At 43.5% G+C, this 15,681-nt stretch overlaps 1 protein-coding gene across 1 annotated transcript in view; it reads right to left on the bottom strand.

Annotated features, from left to right (window-relative positions):
• Positions 1–3,023: 3,023 nt before the first annotated feature.
• The window catches only part of LOC126426614 (forkhead box protein A1-A-like), a 63,556-nt gene continuing 50,898 nt past the window's right edge, over positions 3,024–15,681 (bottom strand). The window contains exons 4-5 of the mRNA XM_050088504.1: positions 9,501–9,654; positions 3,024–3,764 (exon numbers count right to left, since the gene is read on the bottom strand). Of these exons, the coding sequence (XP_049944461.1) occupies positions 3,179–3,764; positions 9,501–9,654 (740 nt within the window). The 3' untranslated portion in view covers positions 3,024–3,178. The remainder of the gene's footprint in view (positions 3,765–9,500; positions 9,655–15,681) is intronic.

The raw sequence follows: 15,681 nt of genomic DNA, 5'->3' as shown, positions 1-15,681 counted from the left end.
ATAATTTAAAACTTTCATTACAAAGAAATACCAGAGTAACTGCTAGGTAAATGACAATCCTTACCAATGAGTTAATTTCAAACAATCTTCCTGCTTGCTACAATTACGACAATCAGTATTACGGTGAGTAACGTAGCAAAAAGTTTCTGTCCACAACCAGTAAACAATCTTAACTGTAATTGATCTCTGAAAATTAATATAATATATTGTATTTGTTTGCTATTTGATTATTATTTGATTACTGTGACATGTGTGGTGTGAAGTACTTGAAAGTGTGCATTAGGTACTGTTCCTACGATATGACGCCAATAAACTTTTCTTACGTAAGATTGCTTACGAGTATTAAGTTTAGTTTCAATTCAATTATTCTTGTTCTGGTGACGAACTGGTTACCGTTGGTTCTTTAAAAATACATAAATTTAACCAAACTTTGTTTCTAATCGTCACTGCTGAAGTACTGAGCAATGGCAATTTGATTATATCTTCATCTACTTCTCTCAGTTTTGCATTATTCTTCAGAGTAGATGCCTTTTCCCCACAGATTAGGGGCTTTAGGTACACAGTCATATAGAAAAGCCTGATTAGCTGGAGAGGTAGGAGGGTTATAGGCTACCTGGAAAGAAGTACAACAATCAATGCGGCAAGGTACTGTGAAACACTAACAAAGCTATGCTGGACTGTATGGAACAAAAGGAGGGGTCAGCTCACGAAGGAAGTTCAGTTGAACCACGACAACGCCCGCCCTCATGTCGCCCACATCACGACAAATCTCATCGCCAAATTCGGGTGGGAAATCGTTGATCATCCTCCATACAGCTCTAATTTGGCTCCCAGTGACTACCATTTGTTCCCGAACTTGAAACAACACTTGGGGGGAACGAAATTGTCAAGCGATGAAGAGCTGAAGGAAGCTGACCATTCCTTCCTGCACGAGTCTGCAGCAAGAGAATGGTATGATGCAGGTATGAAAAAGCTTCTAGAATGGCTCCAAAAATGCATCAATCGTGACAGAAAGTAGGCTCAAAAATAACTAAAAGTCCAAGCTTTCTGATTCTGTAGTTGGTTTTGCAATAAAATGGTGTTTACTATGTGAAAAGCATTGGGGACCTTCTGAGCAGCCGTCTTAGGTTGTTTGCAGATGACACTGTCATTTATTGACTAGTAAGGTCATCAGAAGATCGAAACAAATTGCAAAATGATTTAGAAAAGATACCTGTATGGTGCAAAAATTGGCAATTGATCCTAAATAATGAAAAGTACGTGGTCATCCACATGAGCACTAAAAGGAATCCATTAAACTTCATTTACAAGATAAATCAAATCTGGAGGTCATAAATTCAACTAATTACATAGGAATTGCAATTATGAACAACTTAAATTGAAAGGAACATACAGAAAATGTCGTGGGGAAGGCTAATCAAAGACTGCATTTTATTGGTACGACACTTTGAAAATGTAACAGATCTACTAAAGAGACTGCCTACACTACGCTTGTCCTTCACCTTTTAGAATACTGTTGCACACTGTGGGGTCTTACCAGATAGGAGTGATGGAGTTGTGGTGTCACAAGGCTTATACCTGTCCCACCTCTCATTAATTCGACCAAGACTTATACGAATAATTGTAAGAACAGTTATTATTATTATTATTATTATTATTACTATTATGTTCTTTAAGTTTGTTTTTGGGTTTTCAGAAATACTGTGGGAAGAAAGTTTATTTATGTTGCCGATAACGTGGAAGACGTTGCCCAACGATCACCACGAAAGTTCGACGTAGTGGCAAGTGGGCGAGGAATAAAACGAATGCTGCAAACTACCGCAAGCTGTGGAAGAGCCCGGGCCGCGAGGGCGTCCAGCTTCCTAGGTCGTTGTTGGACGATGTCAAAGGAAGAGACATTCTGCTTTCTCTTTGTAAACAGATCGATAGAGTCTCAAAAGGTTCGTGTAAAACGTATAGGCGGGTGACACATTAGGTGGGACCCGATGCCTGTAATACTTCCACAGTTATTAAAAAGTTGTTAAACGGCAAAACCAATAGTTCACCATTTATATAGATAAAAAGTAGTAAAGATATAGGAAAGGAAGAGTTGCGGCGTCAGAACAAAAAGTGATACATCGCTCAGCAACGAAGGAGGACGTAAACAGCGGGCGTTACGTGGTGAAAACAAATCAACTGACAGAATAGTAAGTCTGTAATTAAGCATAAAGCCACGTAACACTGCAAATGCTACCCAAAGACTGCGTTTTATTGGCAGGACACTTACAAAATGTAACAGATCTGCTAAAGAGACTGCCTAGACTATGCTTGTCCTCCATCTTTTAGAATACTGTTGCACAGTGTGGGATCTTACCAGATAGGATTGATGGAGTACATTAAAAAAGTACAAAGAAGGGCAGCACATTTTGTATTATTGTGAAATAGGGGAGAGAGCGTCACTGAAATTATACAGGATTTGGGGTGAACATCATCAAAACAAAAACAATTTTCGTTGCGGCAGAATCTTCTCACGAAGTTTCTGTCACCAACTTTGTCCTCTGCATGCGAAAATATTTCATTGATGCTGATCTACAAAGGGCGAAATGATCACCACGATAAAATAAGGGAAATCAGAGCTCGTACAGAAAGATATAGGTGTTCATTCTTTCCGTACGGCATACGAGATTGGAATAATAGAGAATTGTGAAGGAAGTTTGATGAACACACTGCCAGGCACTTAAATGTGATTTGCAGAGTATCCATGTAGATGTAGATGAAACAGTTTCCGCCCCTTTTGTCCTGTAATTTCCTCCCAATTCACATCCCCCACCCTCATTGTGCTCCGCTCTCCACCGACGCCACTCTTCCCTCCCTGTCCGTGCTCCTCCCCTTTTCCACTCCCCGTTACGCCCACTCCCTCCCGACGCGGCGCCTGGCGGCCCTGTTCTGCCACCTCTAACCCCTGCATGCTCCGTCAAGCAGTGCTGACTTCTCCCTTGCCCCCCCACCCCCCCCACCCCACCTGTAGCCTACTATCCCTCCCACTTCCGTGCCCCACTCCGGATTTCTGTTCCCGTCTGACACGAGTTACCGAGCGGCCAGTGTGGCGGGAGATAGCAGTCGCATGTGCGTGAGATGTGCTCCCTTGTGGGACTGTGTGGACGTTTTTCCTTTTCTAAAGAAGGTTTCGGCTGGAGGCTCAAGTGTAACAGTCTTTTTGTTGTGCCTGTATGCAGCTCGAGCTGTCATCTTTACGTCGAGTAGAATCTGCCCTTTCCACAAGATCCGTGTTAGTGACTTGTTCATTTGAACTGTTACCAGTGACTGAGTCGAAAGAAACAAGCGCGTGGTCTTCGGAACTGACTACATCACTAGAGTGACACATCTTTCCGGTATCAGAAAATGGTTGTGCGATCAGAGTCCTGTCGTCGTCTTTCGTCCTCAAATGCTTATTCAGGCCACGATAAGTGAGAAACACTTCACCACAGTATCTACAAACGTGTAACGGTGGCTGTACACAATCAATGTGAATGAACACGTGCATTATGAGGCTGTATTTTGATGAAAACCTCTGTAGGCATGAACTGCAGGTGAAGACAGAAAAGATATTGTCCACCATGCTCATATAAGCTGTACTGCAGAAGGAATTATCCAACTGTAAGGTAATTCCTCGTGTCGGAGCACTACAACTGACGAAATGGATCGATTTTTCTTCCTTCATCGCTACCTCACCACTGGACACGTTTTGAAGATAGCTTTCTTCAAATGAAGGAATTTCGGTAGACCTGAAACATTGAGAAAATCAAACAAATAGAGATAAACAGAAAAACAGAGTGTACTGATAGTTAATAATAATTTCCTCATTAACTGCTGAAGAAACAGATTAGCATGAACATAAGAAATGATTTAGTTACTACAACAAACTACAGACATATGATTAAAATGGGGTGGAAATTGGTAGGCGTGGAGTACACGTACAGTCAAGCAAATGGTTACAGTTTCAGAATAACTGGACGATTTATTCGAAAAAAAGAGCTTCACATATTGAGCGAGTCAACAACACATTGGTCCACCGGCCTTTATTAAAGCAGTTATTTGGCTTATCGTCGATCGATAAGAGTTGTCGGATGTCCTCCTGTGGAATATTGTGCCAAATTCTGGCCAACTGATACATCAGATCGTCAATCTCCCGAGCTGTTCAAAATGTTCTCAACTAGCGAGAGATCCGGCAATGTTGCTGGCAGAGGTAGGATTTGGCCAGCACGAACACGAGCGGTAGAAACTCTCGGCATGTGCAGGTGGCCCATTATCTTCCTGAAATGTACGCCCAGGATGGCTCGCCGTGAAGGGCACCAAATTGGTAGTAGAATATCGTCAGTGTAGTGCTGTGCTGTAAGGGTTCTGTCTATGACAACCAAAGGGGTCCTGCTGTGAAAAGAACTGGTTGTCGAACTTTGTGGTAGGTGGCAGTCAGGTCAATACCCTACTGCTGTCCAGTGCATCTCCAGACACATCACTAAACACAACTCTACTCTAGCCAATAAGATTCCAGGCCTAAGCATATCTGGATATGCCCCGGATAGTGGTCGGACAGCAACCTGGCTTTCACCCACAGTACAGCCAGCTGTTCGAGATTCTGAAAAAAGTGGGGGTAAGCTATAGGGAGAGACGAGTCATATACAATATGTACAACAACCAAGAGGGAATAATAAGAGTGGACGATCAAGAACGAAGTTCTCGTATTAAGAAGCGTGTAATACAAGGCTGTAGCCTTTCGCCCCTACTCTTCAATCTGTACATCGAGGAAGCAATGATGGAAAAAAAAGAAAGGTTCAGGAGAGGAATTAAAACACAAGGTGAAAGGATTTCAATGATACGATTTGCTGATGACATTGGTATCCTGAGTGAAAGTGAAGAAGAATTAAATGATCTGCTGAACGGAATGAACAGTCTAATGAGTACACAGTATGGTTTGAGAGTAAATCGGAGAAAGACGAAGGCAATGAGAAGTAGTAGAAATGAGAACAGCGAGAAACTTAACATCAGGATTGATGGTCATGAAGTCAATGAAGTTAAGGAATTCTGCTACCTAGGCAGTAAAATAACCAATGACGGACGGAGCAAGGAGGACATCAAAAGCAGACTCACTATGGCAAAGAAAGGCATCTCTGGCCAACAGAAGTCTACTAGTATCAAATACCGGCCTTAATTTGAGGAAGAAATTTCTGAGGATGTACATCTGGAGTACAGCATTGTATGGTAGTGAAACATGGATTGTGGGAAAACCGGAACAGAAGGGAATCGAAGCATTTGAGATGTGGTGCTATAGGCGAATGGTGAAAATTAGGTGGACTGATGAGGTAAGGAATGAGGAGGTTCTATGCAGAATCGGAGAGGAAAGGAATATGTGGAAAACACTGATAAGGAGAAGGGACAGGATGATAGGACATCTGCTAAGACATGTGGGAATGACTGCCATGGTACTAGAGGGAGCTGTAGAGGGCAAAATCTGTGGAGGAAGGCAGAGATTGGAATACGTCAAGCAAATAACTGAGGACGTAGGTTGCAAGTGCTAAACTGAGATGAAGAGGTTAGCACAGGAAAGGGATTCGTGGTGGGCCGCATCAAACCAGTCAGTAGACTGATGACCAAAAAAAAAAAAAAAACAGCGGGACACCCAGGGGTGATGGTGGGGGTGCCATTACCTTCCATAGTGAGACCCCTTCGGTTGTCATCTATAGCACTCTTATAGCTCTGTACCTGTTTTATTGCCCTTCGTGCCAAGATCATCCTCACATTACATTTCAGCAAGACAATGCCTGCTATTACCTGTCTTCGTGCTTGCCAAAGCCTACCTTGGCCAGCAAGGTCTTTCCCCAGCTGAATACGTTTGGAGCATTATGAGTAGGGCCCTCCAACCAGTTTGGGATTTTAACAGTATATCGTGCAAATTGGACAGAATTTGGCAGGATACTCCTAGGAGGACACCCAAAAATTCTATAAATAAATGTCAAGTGTAGTGGTTAATAAAAAAATAAATGGAGAAGAGAGAGACCGTGAAAAAGGGAAAGAATGAAAAGCAAATCGGACTTCGTTATTCGGAAAAGCTATTGTTGGGGTGGTCCTTGTGGTGTTTTTGAGCAGAAGTTAAACCAATTTCCACTACAAAACTTACTGAAAAGAAACAGAGAATAACAAAATGTAACTGACATGGGGAAGTGGCGTAAATAAATCATCCTTTACCAGGTTAACTTGTCTTCTTTCGTGCGGCGTCCAGGTCTTCAAAAATCTCCTTCATTTCTGTGTGAAAAGTCTGCTCCGAAATCTTGCAATAGTCCAGGAATTTCAAATTTATACCAATTAAAATCATCTTGATACTGTATGCAATTTAATTTACTTTGCTACTTCCATCCTCCTAATTTCTTAACAACTTCCACAATGTCTACACATTACAATCAGATCAAGATTAGCCATTAAGTTTTTTACGTCAGCATCAGATCACGCCTGTCTTCAGCTTCGGCTAACAAGAGACAATTCAGAAACGTATAGAAAACAAAAAAAAGAGCGTTATAATTTTAGTATTTTCTCTGCCGTCGAGCGCTCATACCGCTGCGACGGAATATTTTTTATCTGAGGGAACGAGTGTAGCGCGGCGAAATTCAAAGTCCCGCTACACAAGCCAAATAACTGCTTGCAGAAGGCCCAGACGTGGTCCAACACATTACCGACTTGCTCAATTTGTGAAGATCTTTCTCTTGAACAAATCATCCAATTTATCTGAAACTGTAATCAATCATTTGCTTGTCTGTACTTGTACACCACAGCTACTGATATCCATCCCGTTCACACAATTTCAGTGAGGCAGGTGTGTTTTTTTTTTTTTTTTTTTTTTTTTTTTTTTTTTTTTTTTTTTTTTTTTTTTTTGAGTGTGTTATTGCAAGAGAGGTACTGGAAAGAAATAAACTTGAATTTAGTACATAATGGTAGTTTAATTGGATAGACAAAAAATCTACTCACTAAGCAGCGGCAGGACACATACATAAAAGAAGGTTTTAATAGACAAGCTGTCGGAGCCAGTGGCTCCTTCTTCAGGCAGAAGGGTTGAAGGGGAAGAAAGAGGGTTGAAGGGGAAGAAAGAGGGGTGAAGCAAAAGGACTGGAGAGGTCTAGGAAAAGGGGTAGGTTTCGGGTAAGTCATCCAAAATCACGGGTCAGGGGAGATGTACCGGATGGGATGAGAAGGAAAGAGAGTGCATTTGGGCAGAGAAGGTGTAAAGTTCTACAAATGCCCCTACTCTCTTGTAAGTGCAAAAGCTCTTGTGCAGTCCTACTAGGGCACTGTTAATCCATCACTTTATTTTCACAGAAATGAATAACTAGGACCACCAAATGTCACTTTCTTTGAGTGCATTTTGAGGTTTCCAAAAGCTTTCCACTGGCTATTTTTTAATCACTTGTCTGTTTTCTAGGCAAGATAAGAAAGCTTACAACTATCCAGCAATACCATAAGATATTGGCAGTAAACATACACCATCCTTCAAAAAAGTTCTGAGAATGATTTTGTTCCTGAGTTATAAGCAAATTTTAATGCAGTTAACTACTGTGGCTTCATGAAATAACAGCTGTAAACAATAGATTTGCATTCAAACTGTGAGTTGTTAGCGTGCGGTGTTAAGCTGTGCAGCTGTAGTCTGTCAAGGCGTTGTGTCATATGCTGTGCTGGAGGAACATCAATAAATCGAGTGATCGAGACATTCTTGAGAATGTTTTGAAGAAGAGTAATGTGTGTGTGAAGTTTTTGACTCTGTACAAAAATGGTGATGCATGGACATCTGTCAGACATAAACTGAAATGCAAAACACAGACAAATTGTTTCTGGGAAAAAGGTTAGTTAGGTTAGTGGTGTTTAACGTCCCGTCGACAACGAGGGCATTAGAGACGGAGCGCAAGCTCGGATTAGGGAAGGACGGGGAAGGATATCGGCCGTGCCCATTCAAAGGAACCATCCCGGCATTGGCCTGAAACGATTTAGGGAAATCACGGAAAACCTAAATCAGGATGGCTGGAGACGGGATTGAACCGTCGTCCTCCCGAATGTTCTGGGAAAAATCAGCACGGGAAGACTTGAAATTAGCCAAATCACACACACACACACACACACACACACACACACACACACACACACACACATGACCACAGTCTCTGGCAGCTGAAGCCAGGATGCCAGTGACTGGCTGTGTGTGTGTGTGTGTGTGTGTGTGTGTGTGTGTTTTGTCTGATTTCAAGTCTTGCCATGCTCCTTTTCTGGCAGTATGGTTGAAGGGGAAGGAAGAGGGGTGAAGGAAAAGGACTGGTGAGGGTTATGTAGAAGGGCAGAATTTGTAAAAGTTGCCCAGGAACCCAGGTCAGGAGAGACTTACCAGATGGTATGTAAGGGAGAGCCACCAGTGAAATGACACGTTATGTATCAGCTGTCAGGTGCACACTGTTTGACTTTTTACATCGGCAGGACCACCACCAAATTATCAGTTAGGGTGAACGGGCATAGGCAGAGGGTGTGAACTGGTGACATACAATACCCTGTCGCAGAACGTGCTCCACAACACGACATCGAGACCTCGGTGCCTGTTTCACCACACGCGCCATCTGGATTCTTCCCCCAGGCACCGGTTTCTCACAACTCCGCAGTGTAGAACTGGCCCTACAGCACATCCTCTGTTCTTACCACTCACGTGACCTTAATTTATGTTAATTTCTTCAGTCTCAGAATTTCTTCACAGTAACTACTCCTTTCTTCACTCCCTTTTGGTTTTCTACAACTTTCATTTTCTGACCTGTCTATTTTTTGCTGCCCCATTCCCATCACTATCACATACAATGCACTTAGCTTCTCACTCTTATTAATGTGTGCAAACCTGTCTTGCAACTTACCCTGTCTTCTAGCTTTAAGCTCTTAGGTTTTCAAATCTCATCCGGTGCCGTCCCTAACAATCAGTCTCCTTCTCATCTTCTCTGGTAAACGTCCCCTGACTAGGAGTTCCGGGCAATTTTTCTGAATGCTCCACATTTCCTAAATCTCGCCGGTCATTTTCATTAACCCGTCTTCCTTCCCTCTCAACCCTTCTGCCGGAAGGAAGCGCCACTGGCTCTGAAAGCTTGCAAACTACCTACCTTTTGTACGTTCGTTTTCCTGCCATGTCTTGTTGACTAGATTTGTTTATCCATGCAATTACATTCGAGCCATTGCGAGACACGAATTGAACGATGTCCAAAATGAGGACTTTTCTAACAGTGTCTTATGGCCGTATAATGGAGGGGGGGCGGGGGGAGGGAGGGGGGGGGGAGGCAAACTATGGAGAACACCTGAAGTATTAAAACCACCACCCTAACTTTCTCCATTTTTTATTAATATGGGCCTGAAACTTTTTGGACTGGAGGGGCATAAAATCACTCATAGATTAATAATAATGGGAGGTGACAGCTGAAGTTGCTGAGGACACGATGACCTCACGAGGTACTGACCTGTGTTCATCTGTGGCAAAGTGCAAGTCGGCAGCAGCAAGGTCACCGGGCACTGCGGAGTTTGCCACCGCCCCCACATCCCTGTGAAATGGCTGCCTGTTGCACTGTCGCTGACAGTATTTGGCGTCCTTGAACGTGCCCTCGAACTGCGGGTCTGCAACCGGGAAACAAAATAATTTTATCAAATTACCTTCCATTAGGAATGTGGAATGCATTCAATGACTGCGATTTGTGTTTCCAAATGGAGAGCAGCAATCAGTCATACCCTTTCCTTACTAAGTGGGGTAGGACGTCAAACACGCCGACTTAAAGCAGGAGACGCACCACAGGACATTTTAATTTCCACTGTCTATACTTTTACAAGTAAATTCATAAAACTTTGTCAGCATGACCAGGAAGGGTTCACGATTCACACTCATGGCAGTGGAAGCTCAAAAACATAACAAAATAAATTTTTTTTCAGATATGAAATTTCATCATTTTTTCACTTACTATTGGCTGCATTTGTTGCTATAGGTACACTTTCCTTCACAAGTAAGAGAGATTCTTCAATGAATTTTCCACAGCATATGAACCATATTTACAGGTGTCTGAAACTCTAGAATCTATTTAATTTATGAAAAAATGAATGAGCTACTACGTTTTAAACTTTATGTTTAGAAAAAAATCAAATTTTGTAGTTAATTATCTCAATTTTTACCCCAGTTTTTAATAGATTTGGAAAAGTCTAGAGTTTCATACACCTGTAAGTATGGTTTGTATGCTGTGCGAAATTCATCAAAGAACCTCTCTTATTTGTGAAGAAAAATGTACCTATAGCAACAAATGCAGCCAACAGTAAGTAAAAAAAGATGAAATTTCATATCTAAAAAAAAATAAAAATTATTTTGTTATGTTTTTGAACTTCCACTGCTATGAGTGTGAATCCAGAGTCCTTCCTGGTCATGCTGACAAAGTTTTATGAATTTATTTGTAAAAGTATAGACAGTGGAAATTAAAATGTACTGTGGTGCCTCTCCTGCTCCAAGTCGGCCTATTTGACGTCCTACCCCCCTTAAGGCAAATCCCAATTTCGGCTGGTAAATAGCCATTATCAATGCACTATGTCAGAGTTTTAATACATGCTCTGGTACTTCAACCCCTGTTGTTTGAGCTCCTGTCACAGTTCATCCAAGACTCAATGAATGACAATGACAGGAGGCTGAAAAACGGGGTTTGACGTACTAGGGCATGTAGTAAAACTCTGAAATAGTAGATTGATAATGGCTAGTTACTAGCCAATATCTGGATTTGCCTTAATAAAGTTACAAAGGATACGACTGATTGTTGCTCTCCATCATTTTGAAAGTAATTTTATGATTGAGAGGTCATCTGAGCACACACTAGAACATTCACCATCGTAAAACATAAAATCTTTTAGGTTTATAAAACCTTTCTGTGTTTTCTGCCAAACTGTAGCGTCACAGTGTCACAATATTTAGACAAGTTTCTTACTTGTCATCTTCAGTCGAAATACAACAAGATGACAAAAGTCACAGGGTGTCAACATGCTCGTATACAGGTTGCAGTAGTACGCATTCACAAGGTATAAAAGTCCAGCGCATTGGTGGAGCTGTCCTCTGTACTCAGCTGATTCATGTGAAAAGGTTCTGGTGTGATTATGGCCACTTGACAGGAATTAAGGTAATTTGAATGCAGACTTGCAGACTATGGACTAGATGTATGGACATTTAACTTCAGAAATTGTTAGGAAATTTGATATTCTGAAATCCACAGTGTCAAGAATGTGACGAGATGCCAAATTTCAGGTATTACTTGTCACCCCGTACAATGCAGTGGGTGGCAGTGTTCACTTCACGACCGAGAGCAGTATACAGTTGTCGGTGCTAACAGACAAGCAACACGACATGAAATAGCTCCAGATGACAAATATTTTTGTTAGAACAGTGCAACGAAATCTGGCATTAATGGGCTACGGCAGCAGACAACCGACTCGAGTGCCTTTTCTAACAGCACGAAATCCCCTGCAGCACCTTTCCTGGGCTCCTGACCACAGTGGTTGGGGCCCTAGACGACTTCAGTACTGTGGCCTGACAAGATGAGTCCCGATTACAGTCAGTAAGAGCTGATGGTATGGTTCAAATGTGATGAGGTAACACAGACTCACAAATTGATGGACTCTAGTTGTCGACAAGACATTTTGCAAGCTGATGGTGGCTCCGTAATGTTGTGGGCTGTGTTTACACAGAGTGGACTGAGTCCTCTGGTGCAACTGAACCAATGATTCACTGGGAATGGTTAAGTTCAGTTACTTGGAGACCATTTGCAGCCAAGTAATGATAGATTTTTTACAGATGACAATGTGCCGTACCAACTGCGCCACAACTGTTCGTTAACGGTTTGAATGACAATTCGAGTGAGTGATGTGGCACTCGTATCGCCCTACTTGAATCCTGTCAAACGTTTATAGGACATAATCGAGAGTCTAGTTTGTGCACAAAATCCTGCACCGGCAACACTAGAGAAGAAGAACGGTTCAATATTTCGTCAGGGGTCTTCCGACGACTTATCGAGTCTATGCTGCACCGAGCCAGGGAAAAGCAGGTCCGACGTGACATTAGCAGGTACCCGTGACTTCTGTTACCACAGTGTATATGGTCTGCGTCCAGTTTGCTCCTTTATAGTTGTTGGACCACAGACTCCTCTGCTTAGAACCCAGCAGGTGGACCAATCACTCAGGTAGAAGTTTTGTAGCTGGTGGTGGTGGGAACATACGGTAGAGTGTACCAGGTGTACTGGTATGAAATGACCAAGAAGATACAAATGTGTCGATAGGGAACATTTGTCGTGAACGAGCCTTAATTTTTTTTTTCTTCTTCTTTGTCTGGTTGGTATGATATCTGTCAAAGATATTTATTATACATGAAGACATGGAACAAACAACATCATGTGTTTTCACCGTGTTAAAAATGTCAACTTTTGTACCACAAAGTGATGATTTGCGGGAAGCATTAATTTTTTGTTTTCATTTGAAAAAAAGTGCTGCAGAGTGACATCGAATGCTTGTCGAGGCATACGGTGATCGTGCTCTATCAGAACCAATGTGCAAAAGATTGTTTCAACGGTTCAGAAATAATGATTTTATTGTAAGAAATGAAGAATGTGGAAGACCGCCAAAAAACACAATTGTTAAGGCTTTCGTGGCCACTTCTTGACAAACTGCCTATTGGCTTCTGTCTCGGGTTCTTCGGCCGACGTTCATCTAATGATTTTTCTGACGTTTCACCAGCACGAGTGGCTGGCATCGTCAAAGCTTCACCCTCCATTGCCGGTGGTGAACTGGAGCCGAGCTCGCGGCCGCAGACTGTATGTACCTGGCGCGCCAACGTCCGAGGGCTTCTCCGTGGTCATTTCCGGTGCTGTTCTCTTCTTGCTACCTGCGACGGTCGGTCGCTGCAGTACGGGAAGCCAGGATCCGTTTACCTTAAGGCTTTCCCCTTTCTTGTTGAAGCTGTTCGCGTGTTTTTGTGTTTCTACAGCTTCTCTGAACAAGCGCGTGTGATAGTGCTTCTCTACAGCCAGAACTTCCGTGTCGGCGAATTTTATTACGTGGTCGGTCTCATTCAGTGCATGGTCTGCCACGGCCGATTTCTCCACCTGCCCCAACCTGCAATGTCGCTTATGCTCTTTGATCCTAGTGTTAATGGATCGTCCAGTCATTCCGACATAAACTTTTCCGCATGTGCAAGGTATACGGTATATTCCCGACATTGCAAGTGGGTCTCTTTTCTCCTTTGCCAATCTAAGACACTCTTTGATCTTCCTTGTCAGTTTGAAAATCGTCTTTACGCCGTGTTTGCGCAATATACGGCCGATTCTGTCCGTCACTCTGGGAATGTACGGCAGAAAGGCCATACCCGACATTTCTTTTTCTGGTTCCTTGCTTCGCCGAGTGTTTGGCTCTGTTACACTTCTAATGTAATTTGTGGAGTACCCATTGCTCCCCAGAACGGTTTCCAGGTGTTGCATTTCTTGTTTGAGGTCCTGCGGCTCACATATTCGTCCTGCTCTCGTTACGAGCGTACTAATCATGCCTCTTTTCTGGCTCAGGTGGTGGTTTGACAGTTTGTGCAGGTATCGGTCCCAGGTTTTCGCCGTCCCTTGTGACCGGCACATCTAGAAATGGCAGTTTCTTGTCCTTTTCTACTTCCGTGGTAAATGTTATGTTGGCACAGAGGCTGTTCAAGCGTCTCAGGAATTCACCGAGCTGTTCTTCACCATGGCTTCACACCACAAAAGTATCATCGACGTACCTGTACCACACATTAGGTTTGCAAGTCGCCGAGTCCAGTGCCTGTGCTTCGAATTGTTCCATGAAGGAGTTGGCCGCCACTGGACTGAGAGGACTACCCATGGCAACGTCTTCCAGCTGTTCGTAAAAATCGCCATTCCACGTGAAATAGCTCGTGGTGAGACATGCATGGAAGAGCTTTTTGATGTCCTGCGGGAACATGGAACCGATGTTCTCCAGAGCGTCGGCGAGAGAGGACATCATCCCGAGAACTATACCTATGGAGGACATCATTGCCAACACCGAAGCAGCCATTTGGACCCTTCCATGTGAAAGGGCAGAGGAAATAGGCACTGAAACAGCCAGGATACTGCGCCGAGCAAAACCACCAGCTTGCAACCTGAAGAAAGAAGAGGTACAAGCCATTAAGAATCTCAACGCCGACAAGGGTATATTGGTACTGCCTGCCAATAAGGGGAATGCGACCGTCGTAATGAACACCGAAGATTATGAGCAAAAGATCCGAGACCTATTAGATCCGACGACGTACCGAAAACTAAGTGCAGATCCGACGCAGCGTATCACTCGGAATACGAATCGATTAATCAAGGCGTCTTCTCTGCCGGCGGACATACAGAGAAACCTGCGCAACACAGAGGCCCTACCACCTCGGCTGTATGGATTACCCAAGATCCATAAGAACAACGTTCCACTGAGACCGATCGTTAGCGCTCCTGGCTCACCGACGTATAAACTGGCGAAGCAGTTGGCCTCTCTGCTCCAGCCACACGTGGGAAAGACCGACACAAACATTAAGGACTCAGGACATTTCACTGAGAAGCTGAAGAAACTGAAACTTGCGCCAAACGACATCCTGGTCAGTTTTGATGTTGTTTCGTTATTTACGAAAGTGCCACTCAGCGACGCTCTGGAGAACATCGGTTCCATGTTCCCGCAGGACATCAAAAAGCTCTTCCATGCATGTCTCACCACGAGCTATTTCACGTGGAATGGCGATTTTTACGAACAGCTGGAAGGCGTTGCCATGGGTAGTCCTCTCAGTCCAGTGGCGGCCAACTCCTTCATGGAAGAATTCGAAGCACAGGCACTGGACTCGGCGACTTGCAAACCTAAGGTGTGGTACAGGTACGTCGATGATACTTTCGTGGTGTGGAGCCATGGTGAAGAACAGCTCGGTGAATTCCTGAGACACTTGAACAGCCTCCGTGCCAACATAACATTTACCATGGAAGTAGAAAAGGACAAGAAACTGCCATTTCTAGATGTGCTGGTCACAAGGGACGGCGAAAACCTGGGACACAGCATGTATCGAAAACCGACACACACGGACCGATACCTGCACAAACTGTCAAACCACCACCCGAGCCAGAAAAGAGGCGTGATTAGTACGCTCGTAATGAGAGCAGGACGAATATGTGAGCCTCAACACCTCAAATGAGAAATGCAACACCTGGAAACTGTTCTGAGGGGCAATGTGTACTCCACAAATTACATTAGAAGTGTAACAGAGCCAAACACTCGGCGAAGTAAGGAACCAGAAAAAGAAATGTCGGGTACGGCCTTTCTGCCGTACATTCCCAGAGTGACGGACAGAATCGGCCGTATATTGCGCAAATATGGCAGAAAGACGATTTTCAAACAAGGAAGATCAAAGAGTGTCTTAGATCGGCGAAGGAGAAAAGAGACCCACTTGCAATGTCGGGAATATACCGTATACCTTGCACATGCGGAAAAGTTTATGTCGGAATGACTGGACGATCCATTAACACTAGGATCAAAGAGCATAAGCGACATTGCAGGTTGGGGCAGGTGGAGAAATCGGCCGTGGCTGAGCACGCACTGAATGAGACCGACCATGTAATAAAATTC

Source organism: Schistocerca serialis, chromosome 11, assembly GCF_023864345.2.
Source record: "Schistocerca serialis cubense isolate TAMUIC-IGC-003099 chromosome 11, iqSchSeri2.2, whole genome shotgun sequence".
In the NCBI taxonomy this organism is placed as follows: domain Eukaryota; kingdom Metazoa; phylum Arthropoda; class Insecta; order Orthoptera; family Acrididae; genus Schistocerca; species Schistocerca serialis.
Note: the sequence above shows the minus strand (reverse complement) of the source record. Positions and strands in the feature narration are given on the sequence as shown.